Genomic DNA, 25873 nt, shown 5'->3' on the forward strand with positions numbered 1-25873 from the left:
TGTTGCTACTCTTTGGGTTTTGGCCAGGGACTAGTGACTTGGATTGGCCACCGTGAGAATGGGCTTGATGAACCATTGGTCTGACCCAGGAAGCCTAGTCTTTTGTTCTTAACATCAGGTCAGGCCCTTAAAAAATGATCTCCCCCTGCCCTTCCCAGGATCAGTCCTTGTTTTCCCACTTTTCAACCTTTATCTTGCTTTTCTTCCACACATGAAGCTTCTGTAGGCTGATAATTTGGCTCTTTCGAGAATTTACAATATTCTCTAGAGAGAAACATTGAGGTAATTATCTGGTCACCTGTGATAGGACCAAAATATAATATGAGCCTAGAGAGCATAGTGACATAGCAAATGACGGCAGATAAAGACCCGAGTGGTCCATCCAGTCTGCTCAACCATACATGCTCCATAAATTAATTTAGTATTTTCTTAAATATTTCTGGGCCAGAAACCCAAAGCCCTGCCCAATAGTGTGCTTAGGTTCCGTCTACTGAAGTCTCCATCAAAGCTCACTCCAGCCCATCTTAACCATCCCAGCCATCAAAACCCTCCCCAGCCTGTCCTCAACTGAATGTCCATATAGGGAACACAGGCCGTGGAAGCCTGCCCAGTGCTGACCTTAGTTCCTCCAATTATTTTCTGATTAGATATCCTCTGTTTGAACTCTGTCACCGTTTTCTTCTCCTCCATCTCCCTCAGGAGCACATTCCACACATCAACCACCCTCTCCGTAAAGAAGAATTTCCTAACATTACTCTTGAATCTGCTATCCCTCAACCTCAAATTATGCCCTCTGGTTTTACCATTTTCCTTTCTCTGGAATAGATTTTGTTCTATGTTAATACCTTTGAAGTATTTGAACATCTGAATCATATCTCCCCTGTCCCTCATTTACTCTAGGGCAGGGGTCCCAAACCCCCAGTCTGCGGCCCACTAGTGGTCCGCGGCCGTCTGATAGCTGGGCCACGAGAGTAATGCCAGCAACGGGCATCTCTTCCCCTCTCTTCCCCTCGTCTGATAGACAGGCCATGAGAGAACTGCCGGCAATGGACATCTCTTCCCCTCAACTTCACAGGTGCTCCAGAGTTTTCCGTTTCTGAGTATCTGAACGCGGCAACATTTTCACAAGTCTCAATGCGACTGTCCCAAAGCTTCTCCTCTGATGCACTTCCTGTTTCCACCTCGACGGCTTGCGTCACAGGAGAAGCTTTGGGACAGTCATGCGAGATTTGTGAAAATGTTGCCATGTCCGGATACTCAGAAACAGAAAACTCTGAAGAGCACCCGCAAAGGTGAGGGGAAGGGAGAAAGGTGGCCCGACGAGGGGAAGAGGTTCAGTGGCTCTGAAGGGAAGTGGAGGGAAAGGGGGAAGGGTAACAGATGCTGAAAGGGAGGGAGAGGAGAGCAGACTCTGAAGAGAAGTGGAGAGAGAGGAAGGTGCAGACGCTGGATGGAAGTGGGGAGGGGAGAAGATGCTGGTTGGAAGGGAAGAGAGAGAGGAGAACAGACGCTGGTAACGTGTTCCAGAGCTTAACTATTCTCTGAGTGAAAAACATTTCCTCCTATTGGTTTTAAAAGTATTTCCTTGTAACTTCATCGAGTGTCCCCCAGTCTTTGTAATTTTTGACAGTGTGTCAAATCGATCCACTTGTACCCATTCTGCTCCACTCAGGATTTTGTAGATTTCAATCATATCTCCCCTCAGCCTTCTCTTTTCCAAGCTGAAGAGTCCTAATCGTTTTAGTCTTTCTTCATATGAGAGGAGTTCTATTCCCTTTAACATCTTGGTTGCTCTTTGAGATAAGGAGACCAGAATTGAACGCAATACTGCAGATGAGGTCACACCATGGAGCAGAGGCATTATAATATTCTTAGTTTAGTTAACCATCCCTTTTTAAATCATTCCTAGCATCCTGTTTGCTTTTTTGGCCACTGCCGCCGATGACACCCAGATCCTTTTCTTGGGCGCTAATCCCCAAGGTGGACCCTAGCATCTGGTTATTCTTCCCAATGTGCATCACTTTGCATTTGTCCACATTAAATTTCATCTAATCTAATCTTTGATTTTATATACCGATTCATCCCAACAGGAGGGCTTGATATCTGCCACATGGACAGCCAGTCTTCCAATTTCCTAAGGTCTGCCAGCAATTTTTCACAATCCACATGCGTTTTAACAACTTTGAACAGTTTAGTGCAGGGGTGTCAAATGTCGGTCCTCGAGGGCCGCAGTCCAGTCGGGTTTTCAGGATTTCCCCAATGAATATGCATGAGATCTATTAGCATACAATGAAAGCAGTGCATGCAAATAGACCTCATGTATATTCATAAGAACATAAGCAGTGCCTCTGCCGGGTCAGACCATAGGCCCATCCTGCCCGGCAGTCCGCTCCCGCGGCGGCCTAAACAGGTCACGACCTGTCTGAATCACCAGAAGGGGCTCCCTTGCCACCTTGGTTTCTCATTGAAGTCCTATCTTCCCATCGAAGTCCTAACCCTCCGGTCTTGCACATGCACGACCTGGTTCGGTTTCTATACTTATTACCTGATTAGCTTTCTATACTTGTGTTACATCCCAGCTCCTCCCTCAGTATCCCACGATCCCTTTATCCCTCAGGAATCCATCCAATCCTTGTTTGAATCCTGGAACCGTATTCTGTCTGATCACTTCCTCCGGTAGCGCATTCCAAGTGTCCACGACCCTTTGGGTGAAAAAAAACTTCCTTGCATTTGTTTTGAACCTATCTCCCTTCAGTTTCTCCGAATGCCCCCTCGTACTTGTTGTCCCCTTCAGTCTGAGGAATCTGTCCCTATCCACCCTCTCTATGCCCCTCATGATCTCTATCATATCTCCCCTGAGCCTCCTTTTTTCCAGAGAGAAGAGCCCCAGCCTATCCAACCTCTCGGCGTATGGGCAGTGTTCCAGCCCTTTTACCAGTTTCGTTGCTCTCCTTTGGACTCTCTCAAGTACCGCCATGTCCTTCTTGAGGTGCGGCGACCAATACTGAACGCAGTATTCCAGATGTGGACACACCATCGCTCGATACAATGGCATGATGACTTCCCGCGTCCTGGTTGTTATGCCCCTCTTTATGATGCCCAGCATCCTGTTGGCTTTTTTCGAGACTGCTGCGCACTGTGCAGATGGCTTCAGTGATGCATCCACCAGCACACCCAAGTCTCTCTCAAGTCTGCGTCTCCCAACAATGCCCCCCACAATTTGTAGTTGAACAACGGGTTCTTTTTCCCTATATGCATGACCTTGCATTTTTACATGTTAAAGCGCATTTGCCATTTGTTTGCCCAGTCTTCCAGCTTGTCCAGGTCCCTTTGCAGGTCCTCACACTCCTCCCTGGACCTAACTCTGCCGCACAGTTTGGTATCGTCTGCAAATTTTATAACCTCGCACTTTGCCTCCTTTTCCAGGTCATTGATAAATATGTTGAAGAGTAACGGCCCCAGCACCGATCCCTGTGGCACACCGCTTGTGACTCCCCGCCAGTCAGAATATTGGCCCTTCACTCCGACCCTCTGCAGTCTACCCGACAACCAGTGCTTGATCCATCTGTGCACATCCCCTCCCACCCCGTGGTTCCACAGCTTCCTAAGCAGCCTTTCATGTGGCACCTTGTCAAAAGCCTTTTGAAAATCGAGGTAAATGATGTCTATGGTTTCCCCATTGTCCACCCGACTGCTTATTCCCTCAAAGAAGTACAGAAGGTTCGTTAGGCACGACCTTCCCTTACAGAATCGGTGCTGGCTTGTTCTCAGTAGGCTATTCCTCTCGATGTGCTCGCAAATGCTGTCCTTGATCATAGCTTCCACCATCTTCCCTATAATTGAAGTCAGGCTCACCGGCCTGTAGTTCCCGGGGTCACCCCTCGATCCCTTCTTGAAGATAGGTGTGACATTCGCCAATTTCCAGTCCTCTGGTACCTCACCAGTTTTCAAGGATAGGTTGCAAACATGCTGGATTGTGGCCGCTATTTCTTGTCTTAGTTCCTTCAGAACCCTTGGGTGGATCCCGTCCGGCCCGGTGATTTACCGCATTTTAACCTGTCTATCTGTTTGAGGACATCCTCCTTACTTACCTCTATGTGCTCCAATTTTTCGGCCTGTTCCCCACTCATGAGCTCCTCTGAGTCCGGAATATTAGATGTGTCTTCGCTCGTGAAAACCGACGAGAAGAACGTGTTCAACCTCTCAGCTACCTCTTTATCCTCCTTAATCACTCCCTTCCTATCCCCATCGTCCAACGGCCCCACCTCCTCTCTCGCTGGTCGCTTCCCCTTTACGTAACTGAAGAATGCCTTGAAGTTTTTCGCCTCCCTGGCCAGCCCCTCTTCGTATTCCCCTTTCGCTTTTCTAACCTCTCGGTGGCATTTCTTTTGGCATTTCCTGTGCGCCTGGTGATTTTCCTCCGTTGGGTCCTTTTTCCATCTCCGGAAGGATACTTTTTTGTCATTTATTGCCCTCTTTACTTCAGTTGACATCCAAACCGGGTCCTTTGACCGCTTATTCTTGCAGCCTTTCCTGAAACTGGGGACGTACATTCTTTGTGCTTCCTGCAGGGTGTCCCTGAATAGGGTCCAGGCGCTTCCCACAGTCTCCATCCTAAAGATGTTTCTGAGCTTCCTCCCCACCATTTCCCTCATAGCAACATAGTTCCCTTTCTTGAAGTTGAGCACAGTTGTTGCGGTCCTCCTTACTATGGGTGTCCCCCTTTCTAATGTGAATCTGATCGCGTTGTGATCACTGTTGCCTAGTGGTCCTCCCACTTCTACCCCTCTTGCAGGCCCCCCTAATCCGTTTAGGATGAGGTCAAGAGTAGCACCCCCTCGTGTCGGTTCTTTGACTAGTTGTTCCATGAAGCAGTCCCTCACAGCTTCTACAAATCCTGTTTCCCTAGTGCAGTTGGAGTGACCCGTACTCCAGTCGATTCCCGGGTAGTTGAAGTCCCCCATCACTGTTACACTTCCAGTCCTGCATTCCTGTCTCAGTTCCGCTTCCAAGTCGTGTCCGACTCCTTCTGGCGTACCAGGTGGGCGATAGTACAGCCCCAGTTTTATGCCTGCACCCTTGTTTCCCGGTAATTTGACCCATAGCGATTCCAGCCCCTCTGCCTTCGTTGCCATATCCATCCCGACCGAGTGGATAGAGTCCTTTATATATAGTGCTATGCCTCCCCCCTTCTTGTGGGTCCTATCCCTCCTGTAGAGCTTGTACCCCGGCAGCGCCACATCCCATTGATTTTCCTCTGTCCACCAGGTTTCTGCAATTCCAATTATATCTAGGTCCTCCCCCTTGGCCACGACTTCTAGTTCACCCATCTTGGCCATGAGGCTTCTTGCATTTGCGTATAAGCACCGCAGGTCCCGTCGTTTTTCCTCCACCTCTGCATTTACCTGGGCCGCCTGCCCTTGGATTTCGGGCAGTTCACCCGTTCCCTGTGCTTCTGCTTTGCCCTCAGCCTTTACCCTCTTAGCTTTCAGTTTCCCCGCATTCCCGCCACCCCACTTCCCCGCTTTTCCTCTGGGTTTTCTAGCCCTACCGGCCCACTCCTGGGCTATCATCCCTTGAGCCTCTGTTTGATCCCCCTCGCCTTGTGGTACCTCTATATTGCCCTCAGCTTTCGCCCTCGTGCCACCCAGTCCCCCTGTGTCTCCATGCCCCTTAGTCTTCTCCCAGCAAGCTCCCTTTACCTGATGTTTCCCTCGCTGTCTGATCATAAGATCCTCCGGTCCCTCTGTTTCCTCCCTGCAGTCAGCCCGTTCAGCATCTGTTCTGGATACTGTTGTCCGAAGCGTCAACATCAGATCAGCTGTCGGCTTTCCCCCTCTCCTCAGTTTAAAGCCCTCTCGATCTCCTTCCTCACATTGGCTGCCAGTAGTCTAGTTCCCGCTGTGCTCAGGTGCAGGCCGTCCCGCCGGTAGAGCTTGCTCTTTCCCCAGAAGGACGTCCAGTTCCTCACAAAGTGGAAGCCCTCCTCCTGGCACCATCTCCTCAACCATGCATTCACAGCCTGGAGGTCTGCCTGGAGGGGAAATCCTGAAAACCCGACTGGACTGCGGCCCTCGAGGACCGACATTGGACACCCCTGGTTTAGTGTCATCTGCAAAAGTAATCACCTCATTCGTCGTTCCAATTTCCAGATCATTTATAAATAAGTTAAATAGCACCAGACCCCTGCAGCACTCCACTGTTTACTCTCTTCCATTGAGAAAAATTAACGATTTAACACTACACTCTGTTTTCTATCTGATAACCAATTCCTAATCCACAACTGAACTTTGCCACCTATCCCATGACACTTTAATTTTCTCAGGAGCCTCTCGTGAGGAACTTTATCAAAAAGCTTTCTGAAAATCTAGATACGGTACACTATATCAACCTGCTCACCTTTATCCACATGTTTATTCACACCTTCAAAGAAGTCAAGCAAATTGATGAGGCAAGATCTCCCTTGGCTGAACCCATGCTGACTCTGCCTCATTAAATCATGTTTGTCTACATGTTCCACAATTTATTTTTTTATCTTTGTTGCCACCATTTTGCCTGCACTGAAGTCAGGCTTATCAGTCTATAATTTCTCAAATCTACCCTTGAGCCCTTTATATAGAAACATGATGGCAGATAAAGGCCACTTGGCCCATCCAGTCTGCCTAGTCACACCATCCACTATTTCCTCCTCTCCCATGCTTTTTTTTTCTGTCTGATTTATTGTGTATGTTCTTTTGTGAACCACCCAAAATTTTGCATAGTGCGGTATAGAAATATATAAATATCTGACCCTTCTTCTGGATTTGGCTGGTGTCGAACCAAGCCATTCCTCTTTCCTTTTGTGAGATGTAGTGGATTTCACCTGATTCCAAATATGACTCTTAATTAGCACTCCAAACTTTCTGAGGAAGGGACCACCTTAAGCACAACTGAGGTTCAGGAGATTTAAGGAAGGCAACTTCTGGTTTTACTGTAGGCAAATTTCTCTGACTCCATTTCTACCATGATGTACTTCTCAAACACTTCCAGGAAAAATTGATTAATCTTACCATGCTGATGTTGTTTTGAAAGTTTTTTGTAATATCGCTGTCTGTATACAATCTCTTCCTCTGTAAACTGCTCTGAACTGTTTGTGGTATTGCGGTATATAAAAATAAAGTTCTTCTTAATATTACTAGTGTTTAAACCCGTTACATTAACGGGTGCTAGAATATATATCTTTCTTTCTTTCTGTCTCTCTCCCTGCCCCTGTCTCTTTCTTCCTTTCTTTCTGTCTCTCTCTCTCCCGCTGTCTGTTTGTCTTTCTTTCTGTGTCTCTCTCTCTCTCTGGCCCCCTGTCTGTCTGTCTTTTTTTCTTTCTCTCTCAATGCCCGCTGTCTTTCGTTCTCGTGCGCTGCCTGCCTATCTTTCTGTCTCTCTCCGTGGACCCCTGCCTGCCTGCCTTTCTTTGTCTTTCTCCGTGGCCCCGTTCTGTCTCCCCCCCAAAGCAAACCAAGATTGCTCCCTGGCCCTTTCCCTCTCCCCCACCCCCCCACTTCCATGTGCAACAGCAGCATTTCCCTTCCCCTCACTTCCCTTTGCAACAGCAGCAGCATTCCCTCCCCCTCTATTTCCCTGTGCAGCAGCAGCATTTCCCTCCCCAGCCCCACTTTCCTGTGCAGCAGCAGCATTTCCCTTCCACCCTTCCCTGTGCAGCAGCAGCATTCCCTCCCCCTCCATTTCCCTGTGCAGCAGCAGCAGCATTCCCCCCCCCAACCCCACTTCCCTGTGCAGCAGCATTTCTGGCTAGCTCCCTTACCCTTGCCGAAGTTATTTTTGAATTTAAAGCTGCCGCGGCGGCTCCTCTCACGATCCGCGCCTGCGTAGGAAGCCTTCTCTCTGACGTGACGTGAGGGCAGGAGGAGGGAGTCGCCGGCATGTTCCCTGGCTCCGTGTTCAAAAATCGAATTTGGCACGGACCCAGGGACCACGGTGGCAGGAAACACGCCGTCCTAAGGATTATAACTTGGCTGCAAAGCATATTTCTTAGAAAGATAATAAATTTCCACCACTATGTCATTTAGAATTGTATTGGTATAAATCAAAATAGATTCCTATGTAACCCCAGAGCCAACAATAAATATAAGTGAATCACAGCTTTACGCATTCTTTTGGAGATAGCTAATATGGAGGTGAGTAGGCAGGAGCTGGTCATGCCTCAGTTAGGCTCTCTACCTGCTTTTTCAAGTTTTAAACATTTGTCAAGTAGTCTTTTAGGGGCCATTTTAAGCTCTAACAGTATGTCAAGCTTTATCTGCTGAATCTCTTTATACAGGCAGTTGATTTGTCCTAATAAATAAATAAAATTCATCATAGCTGATCCTTTGAATTCCTGCTGCATATTTTTCTTTGAATAAAAGGGAAATATACTGTATTTTTTTTGCTCCATAAGATGTACTTTTTCCCCAAAAAAAGTGGGTGGAATAAGGGTGCATCTTATGAAGCGAATACCCCCCCCCCCCCCCCGTGAGAACTGATGGCAGCCATTCAGAGAGCAGCACCAGACCAGGCAGGAAGCGAAAACTTTGCACCTGCCTTCTGCTCCGCTCTGCCTGAACAGGAGAACAGCCATCCAGCAAGGGAGGCGGGCAAGGAGGAAAGCTCCTGCCGATACAGTGCTGGACCCAATGGACTTAAAAAAAAGGTGGGGGGAGTGCCTACGCTGCCTACAGGTTTTTCGTTATATAAGACCCTGTCCCAGCCTACCACTAGACAACCAGAGGGGTACAGGGCAGGACGGTGGGAATTTTTTTTTTGGGTTATCCTCTTCTACAGGTGGGTGTGTCTTATGGTTGGTTGCATCTTATAGGGCAAAAAATATGGTAACTGAGTTTTCATGTTTATTCCTGGAAACAGGCTCTGTAAGGATAAGTCCTGATCTGTTCTCGTGGATTAAACAAGATGGAGAGACACATATCCAGGATCCCCAGGAGTCAGGAGAGAGAGAAGTTAGACATTCAGACAAGGGTGAGTAACAAATACTCTACAGAATGATATGGGCTATAGTAATAATAACTACAATACAGAGTAAGAGGAGGTATTTCAGAGTATATGACTCTATATTATGCATGTTAATCTGTAACCTGTTATGAGCTCATTGGGAATAGCAGGATAGAAAACGAAGAAGTAAATAGAGCTGGATAATTGTCATTTTATACAGAATACAGATGAGTATAATTAATAATTAAATATTAGAAAATGATTTAAAAACCCCAGACTGGCAATGACATGCTTCAGTTTAAATCTTTTCTTGCTCTTTCTTTGGGAGCATCTTCTTTCTGGAGTTCTCTTGTTGGACTTGCTTTTAAAACAAAAAGGTTATGTATTTTTGGATCCGAGGCAGCTCTAGAATTTTCCGTGAGAGAGGGAACATGCGATCGGAGGTGGTTGGAGGCGGGAACAAGACTTTGAATGTAGTTGTGGGTGGGGGACTTCCTGTTTTCATGTCTTTGTGGGCTGCATTTGTTGCTGTTATACCTTTTCTTTAATTGTTATTTTTCCCTTTGGGTTTATCGCTAGTTGGAAAATTAGTTTCATAACTTCTTTTAAGAAAAAGAGAAAGGTTTGAAGACATATTTGTTAATTCGTAGAGTTTTCTTAACATCAGAAATTCCATGTAGTGATGCGAGTCCGTAAAACTTTGTATCTTGATCGTTAGTAGCACTCCATAGTTACACGATTACCGTCTTTTGTTTCTATCCAGCAGATACTGAGGCAATGCAGGAGACGAAGAGGGAGGAGAATCAAGAACAATGTCTTCTAGAAATTGAACCCATTCCAAGACAATCAGGAAACGTCAGTGAGAATATTTCCCAGATGATTGAAAGTCGAAACTCAAGGAATTATCAACAGAAAAGTGACAGGAAACTCATAAACATCCCTGAGCTCCAGAGACACCCGAGAGAAGAGAGACCCTTCCGAAGTAAAAACAGCGACCAAATGGCGGAATCGGAGAAGAAGCCGAGAGACCCTGCAAGAGACTCCCTGGATGCAGTCACTGAGGGTGAGAAAAGTGACAGGGAACTCACAAACATCCCTGAGCTCCAGAGATACCCGAGAGAAGAGAGACCCTTACGAAGTAAAAACAGCGACCAAATGGCGGAATCGGAGAAGAAGCCGAGAGACCCTGCAAGAGACTCCCTGGATGCAGTCACTGAGGGTGAGAAAAGTGACAGGGAACTCACAAACATCCCTGAGCACCAGAGACACCCGAGAAAAGAGAGACCCTTACGAAGTAAAAACAGCGACCAAATGGCGGAATCGGAGAAGAAGCCGAGAGACCCTGCAAGAGACTCCCTGGATGCAGTCACTGAGGGTGAGAAAAGTGACAGGGAACTCACAAACATCCCTGAGCTCCAGAGATACCCGAGAGAAGAGAGACCCTTCCGAAGTAAAAACAGCGACCAAATGGCGGAATCGGAGAAGAAGCCGAGAGACCCTGCAAGAGACTCCCTGGATGCAGTCACTGAGGGTGAGAAAAGTGACAGGGAACTCACAAACATCCTTGAGCACCAGAGACACCCGAGAGAAGAGAGACCCTTACGAAATAAAAACAGCGACCAAATGGCTTTTCAACTCCATGAGGGAGAGAGAAAAGGGAAGAAATCCATTCTATGTGACACCGCTGGAACAAGCCTTGGTAAGATCTATCATTTCTTGTTGCCCAAGAGAATCCACCCCAGGGTGAGACCCTTTTTGTGTTGTCAGTGTAGAAAAGGCTCCAAACGAAAGGTGAAGCTGAAATACAGCAGAGAACGCTTGCAGAAGGGAAACCTTTTACGTGGAGTTGAATATAGGAAAGCATTAATTCCTAGGGATGGGCGTCCCGTATATTTTGTCTTGTTTCATTTTAGCTCCTCATCATTTTCTTTTCAGGAGCAAAATCACCAAGAGTGCGAACAATTTGGGAATAAGTTCTATTCTTATAAAAAAGGGGCAAATTCTGTAAATTTAATTTAATTTAATTCTTATATACCGCTAATAACCGTGAGGTTTCTAAGCGGTTTACAAAAATGATGCATTAAAAGATACAATAGATAAAAATAAATAAGATAGATACTTGGAAAGGCTCACAATCTAACTAAAGTACCTGAAGAAACAATTTATGAAAGGTAAAGATAAAAATATAAAGACAGAGGTAGAGATAGAGATAGATATGAATATTCCAACAGTAATGTATAAATAATTATTTTACATCTTACAATTGAAAATAGTCTGACACCAGCGAATATCGGGATACAATTATGAAGAGGGAATTTTAGCAGACAGGGAATGTGGATACCTAGTGTGAGGAAGAAATTCAGGATAAGGTGTGGAAGTTATGTTCGCGGGAGAGTGTCTGGCTAGGACAAGAATTTCTTAAACAAAGTGGTCTTTAGTTCTTTCCGGAAGATGCTGTAGGTCAACCTAGCGGTATCGATGAGATAGCCTAGCCATGATTGCTGTCTACCAGCTTGAAACTTGAAAGTTCTGTCCAGGAAGGTTCGATATCTGCAGCCAGCGATTTTCGGGTATGCAAACAGGTTGTGGTTTCTGGTAGATCTAACGGGGGAATAGAATTCAAAGTGAGGTAGGAGGTAATTGGGGGCCATTCCCCAGATTAATTTATAGCAAAAGCAGGAGAACTTGAAGAGAATTCTTTCTTCGATTTGTAACCAGTGCAGCCGTTTGTAAAAGGGACCGAATATTAAGCGGACGGCCGTGTTTTGAATTATTCGCAGTTTTTTTAGGTATCCCCAAGTAGATGATGTTACAATAGTCCAGGGTGGATAGAACTAGCGACTGAACCAGTAATCTGAAGGATAGTGGGTCAAAATATTTTTTTATGGTTTTCAGTTTCCAAAGAGTGGAGAAACATTTTTTTGTCACCAAGTTTATGTGATCGGTCATAGTTCACTTGGTATCTAGAATAACTCCTAATATTCTTATAGCTTTTAATATTGGGTGGTCGTGATCGTTTATTTGTATTACTGTTGTGGTGATTATTTCGTTTGGGCTAGCAAGGAAAATTTTTGTCTAGAGACGTCTAGAGATAGGCATCGGCAATATGGATGTCCAACAACTTAGGGGTCCAAATAAATTGGATAATAAGCCCAATTAACAACTTTATCAAGCAATAATTGAAAGTTAGATGTCCAAAGGCTGTGCGCGATTCACAAAATAGACGTTCACAATCTCGTGGCCGCCCGTCGGAAAAAGCTGCTTGGGAGTGGCTTCGATAGAGACGTCCAGCCTTAACACTTCTACCTAACGCCTAAAATGTAGGCATTGCAAAAGCAGGTCTACTTTTGAGCGTGATTTGGGCACTAGTTAGACGTGAGTTAGGTGGGCACATCTTAGGCGTCTCTTAGGCGTGCCGGTGGCGTCCGCATATAGGTGAACGGGGCTTTTATTAATGGGGTAAAAAGGTTGATAATTAAAGTCAAAAGATGTTTAATAATGCATTACTCAAGCAAAGCACTAGAGAATCCGCTTTCCTTTATACAGCATCAGCCGGGGTAGAATTCTCTGCCCCAGCATATTAAACCTCATTTCCAAAAGGTTAAGAAAATAAAAAGAGATACCCTACTCCCAATATTCATTTATTTAATTTATTTATTTGTTTCATTTTCTATCCCGTTTTCCCCAGGGAGCTCAGGGTTACAGGTAGCTGTGGTACATAGTAAGTGGACCTGTCTGATGCACAATCTTGACATCATTGTGACATCATCAATATGCGCCTAGATGGCAGATTGTCACAAAAAAAAAAAATAGGAACCCCTAACTAAAAGGAAGCGCCTGTGGCTCTGTGATTAAAGGCACTTCTTCTATCTTCTACAGGTCTTGGGTTCAAATCCACACAACCCCTCCCTAATACCATAACAGCTTCTTTTTGGTCTCATAAAAGAGTATGGATTGTGGACTTTGCCATTTACATTTGCACTCTGCCCTTGCCAGGTCCAGAGGGAAACTTATTTTTACACTGAGTTGGCTATGATCTCCCAAGGTATCATCTCACATCGCTGGAATCCCTGCCATCTAGGTGCACATTAATGATGTCACAATGATGTCAAGATTGTGCATCAGACATGTCTACTTGCTTGAACCACAGCTATTTTGAGTAGGGTATCTCGTTTAATTTTCTTAACCATTTGGAAATATATATTTCATGTGCTTTGCTTGAGTAATGAATTATTAAACATCTTTTTCTATTATTATCAAAGAGGAGTCCTCTGTACCCCCCCGAAAATAGTGTGCAGTAAACATATTTTTTAATGCCATGTGCTTTGATTGAGGAACACGGGAGCTAGCCCGACACTCTCCCCCCAACAGCTGCTTAACTGGAATAAAGAGTTGCTTTCAAACTGCCTTCCCCTCCTGACGCGTCCAAACACTTTCCTGCCCCTACACGCGCACACTCGCCAGTGGTAAGCAGCAAAGAGTCGTTTGTGTCTCTCTACATTCCTAAGCACCAATAAGCAGGAAGGAAGCGTTTCTCTCTCTGTTTCCGCAGCCTGTGGGGGTAGGAGGCAGCGGTGTAGGACGCGAGCGTGCATACCTGCATAACCCAAACATGCCAACGCCACCACCGCTCGCTTTCTAGTTACAATGGATGAGTGTGCGTGCTCTCTCAGCTGCCTCCCTCCCGTGTGAATGTTGCAATTCCCATGAAGCTCAGCCAATGAGAGGATGCGAGCATGAGGGAGCGTCTGCGCTGGCTGCTGGTTTAGTGTCGCTTGTCTGTATTTCGGACCTTGGGGATTGGACTCGTTCCTGTTATTATCCCAGCAACATTGACAACAAACTACGGTATTGAGTCAAACTAGTGTTCAGAGTAGGACGCTGGTGATGGTCTTTTGGGATGGGGACAGGTTTTTAACCCAGTCAATATTTGTCTAGGCTCTTTTTCCCCCTCCTTTATCGCTGAAGCTGTGGTAAGCAATTGGTGACTCATGGGGTGGGTGTGGGGTCTGCCTACCACTTAGGCCTGTCCTGGCCTACCACTAGACCACAAGAAGGGATGCAGGGCGGGAGGGGGGCAGGGAGAGGGGCTGGCTATATAGCCTGGTAGGGCAGGGAGGGAAGGGGGCTGGGTGCAGAGCCTGGTATAAATATACAATTTGGTCTTATTGTGAGGTGAGTCTTATGGAGCGAAAAATATGGTAAGTGAGATGCTTCTAAGACATGGTATAACGCATGCCGGTTCTCTGTAGCAAGAAAAGGATGGACACAGTGAAGCTGACTTAAAACAAGAAAGCCCGGCTGCAGTACAGAGGAAATGTGTTCTGGAAAGGTTAGACGTGAATAACTGTTGGGGGGAGCAGGGAACCAAAAAGGGTGGGAACTACAGACGGGAGTAGAATTTGATTCGAGATCCAATATGTTACTGTTTTTTCATGATTTCAAAGCAAATGTTTAGCTTGGAGCTAGCGGACTTTGGCATCTGTGCAGTGTTGCAAAGGAATAAGATTAGGAGCTACTGGATCACAGTGATATTCTAGCACAGTGGTTCCCAAACCTGTCCTGGGGGACCCCCAGCCAGTCAGGTTTTCCAGATATCCCTAATGAATACGCATGAGAGAGATTTGCATACCTGTCACTTCCATTATATGCAAATCTCTCTCATGCATATTCATTAGGGATATCTGGGAAAACCTGACTGGCTGGAGGTCCCCCAGGACAGGTTTGGGAACCACTGTTGTAGCAGAATGCCATCCGAATAGATACTGAAGGCTTGAATGAGCGTAGCTAAGGGACTAAGAAAGATATTAAATAGTAAGGGAGCTAAAGTAGACCCTTGTAGGGCTAAGGAGGTGCTTCACCATCTTCATATCCTTTGAATGACTGATGCTGAAGAAATTAAGTAAACCAGTTTAGAACAATATCTGATAGCCCAGTAGAAGATAATTTTTGAAGATGTAAGATAGGTAGGGCTGGTCTCGGTTAGGGCGCTGGTCTTTGACCTGGGAGCCACCGCGGGAGCGGACTGCTGGGCACGATGGACCACTGGTCTGACCTAGCAGCGGAAATTCTTATGTTCTTATGTTATCAGATCCAGGATGAAGGGTGTAGATAGCCTCTGCGTGATCAAGGAGTTGTTGATAAACCGGCTTTTCTGTTATTTAAGCTAGAAATGGGATAGTGAAAACTAGGAGCTGTTACTTTCTACCGTGTTTCCCCGATGATAAGGCAGGGCCATCAAATAAGACAGCCCCCCCTTTTTAGAAAAAATTGTAAAATAAGGCACCCCCCCCGCAAATAAGCCACCCACCGATACCTGCGCTTACCCGAATCGGGTGGTACGGTGGGTGACTCCGTGTGGTCCCTCCGTCTACCGCGGGGGTTGGCAATCCGCGGCTCCAGAGCCGCATGCGGCTCTTTTCCACCTTTGCCGTGGCTCCGGTAGTGTGTCACGCAGGCATGCAACTTACAAGTCCGGCATCGCGGCGGGAAATAGCCATGCTGAGCAGTGAGCTCAGCACGTACACAGATGAAAGCCTTGCTTGCTGATTGGTCCGGCTGATTGAAGGGGCAGCTTGAACACTCAAGCAAAGTTCTGGGCATCATCATTGATTCTACACTGTCCTTTAACGACCACCTTAACTCCCTAGTAAAAAAAATGCTTTTTCAATCTTCACATGTTAAGGAAAGTGAGATCCTGTTTCCATCAAAAACACTTTGCTGTCCTCGTTCAATCCATCATTCTTTCCAGACTGGATTACTGTAACTCCATCTACCTAAGCCTAACAAAGAAAAGCCTTCTTAGACTCCAGCGGATTCAGAAAACTGTGGCTAAACTAATCTTTGCAAAAAGCAAATTCGACCACGTTTCCCCGCTTCTGTTTAAACTTCACTGGCTCCCAATAATCCTTAGAGTTCACTACAAATGCGCCTGCCTAACCTTCAAGTCTCTACACGGCATCCTTCCTCCCCTTTTTCCACTATCATGGAACTCCTCGAATCCCAACACCACCAGATCTACTCAAAAATTCAAACTATCCTTCCCCTCTTTAAAAGGCATATCCCATGCAGGAGAATTAGGGACATCCCTCTTCTTCAGGATCACCGAACTCTGGAACAGCTTTACTATCCCACTTCGGAGTCTAACCTCCCTCCAACTCTTCCGAAAACATTTAAAAACATGTTTTTTCTCTAAAATGTAACGACCTCTCCCTCTTCGATACACTAAGTCTCTCTAAACTTCTCTGTACCAAGTTCTTATACTTTTCTTTGGAGTTCCTTTCTATATCAATTCCTGTAAACCGTGCCGAGCTCTACTTCTGTGGAGATGATGAGGTATACAAACTTAAGGTTTAGTTTAGTTTAGTTTAGAGATAATCTTCTGGAGAGCTTGGAGGGTGGGCATGTTAAATTGTGACCATTGAGAGCAAAATGTATTTGCACACAAAACAACATGGAAATACGGCTGAATTAGGGGAAAAGAAGACTCCAATTTAGTCATTTTCTCAGAGGAGTACTTTCCTAAGTCTACAGCTAAGGGAGAACTACCCTTCTGGGTGGAACGAGGTTTCCTCATGAGCTTGGATGATAAGAGACAGTTGGAAAGCCATTCCCAGTGTATTCAACGAGTGGAGAGTTGCGGGTCTACTCAGGAGGATACCACAGAAGTGATGGTGATGCAAATCAGGGAGTTGGAGACCAAATGCTAACAACTCCAAAATAAGCTGGAGGATCAGAAAAAACAGGGGTTGGCTCAACAACCTACAAATTGTGGGGGTTCCTGAGAATGTCTCAGATGCAGCCTTGTGACCTCTTGTGGAGACATGGATCCTGGAACAATTAGGGCTAGACACGTACCTTACGGTGGAGAGTGTCCACAGGATAGGCCCGAAGAGATAGGGCATGAATCATCCAAGACCGGTCATTGCACGGATACTAAACTTTGCCATTAAAGAAAAATTTCTGGCACTGTACCAGAAATCCCACACCCAGGAGCACGAGGCTTTCCACCCTGTCCCCTCTCCCTGCCCTGTCTATTGTATCTCCTCTGCCACTGGAATCCCTGGTAGTCCAGAGGTGTAGCGGGCAGGAGCGAGCTTTCCACAGTCTTGACCCGCTGCTAACCCAAGGTCGGTCGCTGCCGAGTACCTACTTAGCCGCTGAGCGGTCCGAGCAGGAGCGTGCTTTGGTGCTATTGCTCAGCGCTGAGCAGCTTCCTGAATGTTACATTTGCTGATCACTCGGTGGTTATGGTCCAGTTACAATGGCAGAGGGAATCAATGGAGCGGGTGTGGAGGCTGAACCCCACTCTGTTTCTTGATGAGGAGTTTAAGAAATACCTGCCAGCTGCATGGAAAGAATATGCCACTTATAATGATAACGGGGAGGTCTCTAACATAGTGTATTGGGAGGCTGGTAAGGTCTTCCTCCAGGGTAAAATCATAGCTTATACCATTGGCAAAAGAAAGTGCACTGCAGCTACTTTGCTTGAGCTTATTAACATATACCGACGCCTATCTACCATATTGGGACAGGCCTTAAAAGTACAAATTCCACTGCTGGGGAAACAAAGCGGGGAAATTACTAGCATCCTTGGTGAAATCTCGGAGACGGGGACTAGGATAAATCAGTTGCGCGCCGAGGGGAGGTCTCTCATACGCGGTGAGGGCCACCATTCCCCCCTCCTCCTCATCAGCAGAAGACCTAGCAAAATTCTTCAACATAAGATCACTACCATAAGAAGCTCCTTTCCACCAATAGTCTCTTACAACTCTCTGGTTCCCAGCAACTCTAACCCTACCCCAGCTGACAGATCCTGGACTGCCTTTGAGCATATATCTGAATCCCAGATCTCTAAACTCTGCCTCAAACTGAAATCCTGCAAATGTGCTCTGGACCCATTCCCTTCCTGCCTATACGAGAAAATTCCTGCACAGGCCATCTCATCCCTCACCAGACTTATAAACTCCGCTTCACTATCAGGCCTATTTTCTGCAGAAATGGGACATATTGCCTTGACCCCATTACTGAAAAAAGCCGATCTTGACCCTTTCTCACCTTCTAACTATCGTCCTATAGCTAATATCCCTCTCCTGACCAAAATGCTAGAGGCCATTATATCTACCCAACTCTCATCTTACCTAGAGAGATTCTCCATTCTCTTACCCTACCAATATGGCTTCAGACCCAACTTCAGCACCGAATCCCTACTGGCCTCATTAATCTCAAAGGTGCAACAACTACACTCTCGTAATAAGTTTGCTGTCCTATTACAATTCGATCTTTCTGCAGCTTTTGATGTTGTCCATCATGATATTCTAATTTATCAACTTTCCGAGATAGGCATTAACTCCACAGTTTTAGAGTGGTTCTTCAAATTCTTACGATCCCATTCCTACACTGTTAACACAAATGGCACCATGTCCTCTCCTTGGAAATCGATTTGCGGAGTCCCACAGGGATCACCTCTAGCCCCTATTCTCTTCAACATCTATATGTCTTCCCTGAAACTCTTCCATCTATCTTCCCTTGAAACACTACACATATGCCGATGACATCCTTGTCCTTCTAGAGACAGACTCGAACCTTACCAACCTCTCTGAGAACATAACAGCCTGCATAACGAAACTCCAGTCTTGGTCCCTCACAGTACAAATGAAACTGAACGAGTCCAAAACTACTCTGGCTCAGCCCAAAATTAGAACAGCTACCCACCCTCATTTCACTGCCTTCTGGCTCCACACTGCAACTTGAGTTCTCAAGCAAAGTTCTAGGCATCATTATCGATTCTTCTCTTTCCTTCAATGACCATCTTAACTCCTTGGTGAAGTCATGCTTTTTTAGCCTCCACATGCTGAGGAAAGTGAGATCCTTATTCCACCAACAACACTTTGCCATCCTAGTACAATCTAACATCCTCTCCAGACTAGACTACTGTAACTCCATCTATTTAAGTCTAACCAAAAAAAGTCTTCAGAACACTGCGGCCAGGCTGATCTTTGCAAAAAGCAAATATGATCATGTTTCCCCACTCCTGTCCAAACTTCACTGGCTTCCAGTAATTTGCACTGGAATTTCACTTTAAATGCTTTTAAGATCCTATATGGCATCCTCCCTACCCTAAATCCACTATCTTGGAACTCCTTGAGTCCTGATTCCACCATGCTAAAAGGTATCCTCTATGTGGGAAAATTAGGGAAATCTCTCTTCTTCAGAATCACCGAGCTTTGGAATAACTTTACTGCCCCACTACGGAATCTGGGTTTATTCCAACTATTCCGAAAGCATCTAAAAACTAGGCTATTCACGAAAATATAATGCTCTCTTCCCCCTATACTCAGCCTCCAACCCCATTATGCTGTTCCTTCCTTACATTAAGCTCTTGTAAACTGCCGAGCTTCATAATTATGGAGAGGATGCGGTATATAAACTTAAGGTTTGGTTTAGTTTAGTTTAGTTTAGTTTAGTTTGAAGCGTATATTATAGTTCTTCCCAAACCTGGCAGGACACGGAGCTTGTAGGGTCTAATCGTCCGATTTCACTCTTCAACCAAGACATGAAAATCATCACCGCTATCCTGACATGCAGACTTAGTACAGTTTTCCCCAATCTGATCCATAAGGACCCGGTTGGATTTGCCTCCTCTAATATCATAAGAGCCTTGCATGTATTAAGGGAGGGACGGAGATGGGCAGGAGATGACATCCTGGCGAGCTTTGATGCCGAGAAGGCTTTTGACAAGGTTATGTGGGACTCTCGTTTTTGGGTGCTTCCTAAGTATGCTATAGAGGGCCAGTTTCGGCAGTGGGTCGGCCGCCTCTACAGGAACTCAACGGCTCAAATTTATACCAGTCGGTCGGAGACTTTTCCGCTTCAGCGTGGCATTCGCTAGGGTTGTCCTCTATCTACGCTGCTACTTTCTTCAACTGCGTAGGGACCGGCCCAAGGGGGGGAATTCCTACAGGTGGATGCTGTTTTACTGCACATCCCTGTCTCTCTGACTCGGTTTCTTTATGGTCAAAAGTGAGGAGGGAAAAGAGGCAACTACACTATCTAGCCAAGCTGGCCAAAACTTGGTCAAGAACTTACGGCCACAGACATATTCGCTTTGCATATAACTTCTTTTGCCCTTGCACTGCCCAATTACAAGAAATACAATTTGAGATTCTTCATAGGGCCTATTTTAGTAAGAGCAGGGGAGCACAGGCTGGGTTATGGGTAGGGGCAGAATGTGACAAATGTAAGGTGGCTACAGGTACTTTACTACATATGTTGGTTGAATGTGATTACTGAAATGGGGTGCTGGATGCAATAGTTGCTATTTTGGGCCATACAGTACAATGGTCTTATACTATTCTTGTTCTGGGTAATCTCGTGGAATTGGAACACCAAGGTCTAGCTGCTATTGCAATATAAATTTATATCAAGTCGCTTTGCTGTTAGCGAAGACAAGGGTCTTGGGCCACTGGATGGACGAGTCTCCCACTTCGCTGGTGGTCTGGAAAACTGACATGAAGGAAGTGGGGCGATGGGAGCTTCAGGGCTCCACGGAAGACTGCAGGGGGATTCAGGGGTGCCTATTGGAAGCTGTGGAGAGAATGTTTATCTATCCTGGCAGTATGATGTTGCCTCTTTATGGGCTCATCAGTATCTGGGGAGATTGGAACCTATGACTGGGGGGGGGGGATTTCCTACACAATATGTACAAGACTTGTTGTTCATGGATGTTTATCATTATAGCATAACTTGGTTCTAACCACTTGCACGGTGGGGGAAGGGAGGGCAATAAATTAATAATAGGTGGCTGCTGCTTTGCCTGAGTCTTGGATGAAATTACAATCGCCAATCCCCATTCCCCTTCTAGACTGGTGATTTCGATCAAACACCGCCCCCAGGAGTTCACCCCAAAGAGCAAGACCCGATTCAATTTTATAATCACTTTTTGGCAAGTAGAGATGACATCTAGAGAATGACACGGTGGCTGTTACCTGTGGCTACCTGCTGGAATCCTGCCGAAATGGTGGCAAAAAAATTGTTGACGCAGATACGGTGACAAGGCCATTGACTACCCAGCCAGAACTTTGATTTCTAAAATGACAATTGTAAAGAATATTGTTTCATTTTATACTTTAATAAAATAAGTTCAGTATAAAACTATTTGAGGCTTGTGCAGATAGGATCAGATGGTTTGTGGGGACGGGACAGGGCAGAGACGGGGACCAATTTTTCCCCGTATCATTCCTGGGTCACATAGTAACATAGTAGATGACGGCAGATAAAGACCCGAATGGTCCATCCAGTCTGCCCAACCTGATTCAATTTAAATTTTTTTTTTTTTTTTTTTTTTTTCTTCTTAGCTATTTCTGGGCGAGAATCCAAAGCTTTACCCGGTACTGTGCTTGGGTTCCAACTGCCAAAATCTCTGTTAAGACTTACTCCAGCCCATCTATACCCTCCCAGCCATTGAAGCCCTCCCCTGTCACACTCAGGAAAAGTCCATTCAGAGCATTCAAGGGGAGCAGAGCAGCAATCACTAGTAAACGGTCCATCATACAAGCAGCAGTAGCAGCGCTGACCATCCCAGCACGATCCAGGCAGTGGTGGAGTCAGGTCAGACCCTGAAATGATGCTGACGTACATTGGCACTACCCACATAGCTAACCGGGCAAGTAACACCACTTAAATGCCAGTCCTGTGTCGGGTTAGCTATGTGGATACTGCACTGAATATACCAGCTGCAACCACACAACTTCCAGCCGTCACCAATGAACCAGTGACCTCGGCTGAATAGTGTCCCTTAACAATTCAACAATTAATACAGCAGGAATGGAACTAATTATAATATCTAAGAATACACAGAATAATCCACATGAAAGAGAAACATTCTATATCTTTATATTATAACACTTTTTTTTAATCATCAAACAGGTTTAAAATGTCTTCAAAGGAGCCCTGAGAATGACAAATGTTTTAGTCACCGATCAAACTTAAGAAAACATGAGAGGATTCATACCGGAAAGAGACTGTATACCTGTCCAGAATATGGGAAATGTTTTAGTCAGCAGTCAATTTTAAAAATGCACAAGAGAATTCATATTGGAGAAAAACCATATTTATGCCCAGAGTGTGGTAAAAGCTTTAATTTTCAGTCAGCTTTAAAAAGACATGAGAGGATTCATACTGGAGAGAAACCATATACATGCTCAGAATGTGGTAAAAACTATAATCAGAAGTCAGCATTAAAAACACATGAGAGGAGTCATACTGGAGAGAAACCATATACATGCTCAGAATGTGGTAAAAGCTTTAAAAATCAGTCAGCGTTAAATACACATGAGAGGATTCATACTGGAGAAAAACCATATACATGCTCAGAATGTGGTAAAAGCTTTAATCAGCAGTCAGCTTTAAAAACACACAGGAGGAGTCATACTGGAGAGAAACCATATACATGCTCAGAATGTGGTAAAAGCTTTAATCGGCAGTCAACTTTAAAAACACACAGGAGGATTCATACTGGAGAGAAACCATATACATGCTCAGAATGTGGTAAAAGCTTTAATAATCAGTCAGCGTTAAATACACATGAGAGGATTCATACTGGAGAGAAACCATATACATGCTCAGAATGTGGTAAAAGCTTTAAAAATCAGTCAGCGTTAAATACACATGAGAGGATTCATACTGGAGAGAAACCATATACGTGCTCAGAATGTGGTAAAAGCTTTAATAATCAGTCAGCGTTAAATACACATGAGAGGATTCATACTGGAGAGAAACCATATGCATGCTCAGAATGTGGTAAAAGCTTTAATCGGCAATCAGCTTTAAAATCACACAGATGGATTCATTCGGAAGAAAAACCATATACATGCTCAGAATGTGGTAAAAGCTTTAATTGTCTGTCAGTTTTAAAAAGACATGAGTTGATTCATACTGGAGAGAAACCATATACATGCTCAGAATGTGGTAAAAGCTTTAATCTGCAGTCAGCTTTAAAATCACACAGATGGATTCATTCGGAAGAAAAACCATATACATGCTCAGAATGTGGTAAAAGCTTTAATTGTCTGTCGGTTTTAAAAAGACATGAGTTGATTCATACTGGAGAGAAACCATATACATGCTCAGAATGTGGTAAAAACTATAATCAGCAGTCAGCATTAAAAACACATGAGAGGATTCATACTGGAGAGAAACCATATACATGCTCAGAATGTGGTAAAAGCTTTAATCAGCAGTCACATTTAAAAAAACACATGAGGATTCACACTGGAGAGAAACCATATACATGCTCAGAATGTGGTAAAAGCTTTAATCGGCAGTCAGTTTTAAAAATACACAGCTGGATTCATACAGGAGAAAAACCATGTACATGCTCAGAATGTGGTAAAAGCTTTAATAATCAGTCATCGTTAAAAACACATGAGAGGATTCATACTGGAGAAAAACCATATACATGCTCAGAATGTGGTAAAAGCTTTAATCGGCAGTCAGTTTTAAAAATACACAGGTGGATTCATACTGGAGAGAAACCATATACATGCTCAGAATGTGGTAAAAACTATAATCAGCAGTCAGCATTAAAAACACATGAGAGGATTCATACTGGAGAAAAACCATATACATGCTCAGAATGTGGTAAAAGCTTTAAAAATCAGTCAGCATTAAAAACACATGAGAGGATTCATACTGGAGAGAAACCATATACATGCTCAGAATGTGGTAAAAGCTTTAATAATCAGTCAGCGTTAAAAACACATGAGAGGATTCATACTGGAGAAAAACCATATACATGCTCAGAATGTGGTAAAAGCTTTAATCGGCAGTCAGCTTTAAAAACACACAGGTGGATTCATACTGGAGAGAAACCATATACATGCTCAGAATGTGGTAAAAACTATAATCAGCAGTCAGCATTAAAAACACATGAGAGGATTCATACTGGAGAGAAACCATATACATGCTCAGAATGTGGTAAAAGCTTTAAAAATCAGTCAGCATTAAAAACACATGAGAGGATTCATACAGGAGAAAAACCATATACATGCTCAGAATGTGGTAAAAGCTTTAATAATCAGTCAACGTTAAAAACACATGAGAGGATTCATACAGGAGAAAAACCATATACATGCTCAGAATGTGGTAAAAGCTTTAATCGGCAGTCAGTTTTAAAAATACACAGGTGGATTCATACTGGAGAGAAACCATATACATGCTCAGAATGTGGTAAAAACTATAATCAGAAGTCAGCATTAAAAACACATGAGAGGATTCATACTGGAGAGAAACCATATACATGCTCAGAATGTGGTAAAAGCTTTAAAAATCAGTCAACGTTAAAAACACATGAGAGGATTCATACTGGAGAAAAACCATATACATGCTCAGAATGTGGTAAAAGCTTTAATAATCAGTCAACGTTAAAAACACATGAGAGGATTCATACTGGAGAAAAACCATATACATGCTCAGAATGTGGTAAAAGCTTTAAAAATCAGTCAACGTTAAAAACACATGAGAGGATTCATACTGGAGAAAAACCATATACATGCTCAGAATGTGGTAAAAGCTTTAATCGGCAGTCAGTTTTAAAAATACACAGGTGGATTCATACTGGAGAGAAACCATATGCTGTGCAGAATGTTGTAAAAGCACAAATGGGCATCACATTTAAAGAGATACATGAAGATTCATAAAGGAGATACAGAAAGAAAGTGCATTTGAGAAAGTTCAAGAGTGGCAGAAGGAATAACTATCAAGCAAAAATTTGTGAGAGAAAATACAGAAAACAAACTAATCTTGAATTGTGTATTAACATTACAGAATAAGTTTAGAGGTTTTAATTGGCATTTCCTGCTCTCTTATATAGCTTTGATATTCTTGACTCTCATCTACAACTTTAAGTGGACGCCTAGACGGTACATTCTTAGACCAGAAGAAGGGATGAGCCTCATAGAAATAGATTATAGACGATGCTCACTGTCCCCGGCTGAATATTGACCTAGAACATTACAGCAATGAATAAAATTTGGAATACAACTAATTATGTATAAAAACTGTGATTATCCATAAGAGAGAGAAAGATTCTTCATCCATTGAGTACTCAAATAAGTTCACATATATCATTCTGAGCGTGCCTGGGAGAACAGTATAGAAAATTAAATGAATGAATGAATAAATAAATAATTATATATCTTATGATAAAGTCTTTTATCATCATACAGGTTTAACGTAACTTCAGAGGATCCGTGAGAGGCCATTTACATGCCCAGAATGTGGTAAAAGCTGTAATTTAAAACAGCACAAGAGGATTCATATGTGGAGTACCCTGTTTCCCTGAAAATAAGCCCTAACATGATTTTTAAAGATGCTCCTAATATAAGTTCTACCCCCAAAATAAGCCCTAGTTAAGTTTGACCCTGAAGCCCCCCCTTCCTGATTCCATCCCTGACATTAGTGCTGCCTGATTTGTTGAAAAAATTGAACTTGTTGATTCAGCAACCCCCCCACTCCTGCTGCTTTGGAGGCCTCAGAGCAGAGATATGTCAGTCTCATGGTGGGAGGGTTGGTGGGGTTCTGATGCACAGGGGGATGGGAGGGAGGGATAGAAAGATGCTGGACAAGGGGATGGGTGGGGGGAAAGGAAGAGGAAGAATTGGGGTAGAGGAGAGGAAGGGAGAGATAGATCATTGTTGTACATGAGAAAATAAGACATCCATGAAAGTAAGCCCTAGTGCATTTTTTTAGACCGCAAATTAATATGATACTGTCTTATTTGGGGGGAAACATGGTAATTAACCCCAAAGGAAACAATATTCTTGTCCAGAATGTTGTAAAAGATTTTATGTGGAATTGGCTTTAAACAGGGCACAAGAAAATATGTACAGGAGAG

At 44.3% G+C, this 25873-nt stretch overlaps 1 protein-coding gene and 1 pseudogene across 6 annotated transcripts in view; one reads left to right on the top strand and one right to left on the bottom strand.

Annotated features, from left to right (window-relative positions):
- The window catches only part of LOC117355254, a 623529-nt pseudogene that overhangs the window by 124864 nt on the left and 472792 nt on the right, over nt 1-25873 (bottom strand).
- Nucleotides 1-25873, top strand: part of LOC117355229 (zinc finger protein 850-like) — an 85139-nt gene that overhangs the window by 5046 nt on the left and 54220 nt on the right. For 2 of the 6 annotated variants that reach the window (XM_033933480.1, XM_033933482.1), the window contains exons 3-4: nt 8896-9006; nt 9743-10678. In XM_033933480.1, the coding sequence (XP_033789371.1) occupies nt 8896-9006; nt 9743-10678 (1047 nt within the window). Of the gene's footprint in view, nt 1-8895; nt 9007-9742; nt 10679-21906; nt 24584-25873 lie in introns of all 6 variants that reach the window. The other 4 variants (XM_033933483.1, XM_033933484.1, XM_033933489.1 and 1 more) reach the window with 3 other exon arrangements.

The sequence above is a fragment of the Geotrypetes seraphini genome, chromosome 2, assembly GCF_902459505.1.
Source record: "Geotrypetes seraphini chromosome 2, aGeoSer1.1, whole genome shotgun sequence".
NCBI classification, from domain to species: domain Eukaryota; kingdom Metazoa; phylum Chordata; class Amphibia; order Gymnophiona; family Dermophiidae; genus Geotrypetes; species Geotrypetes seraphini.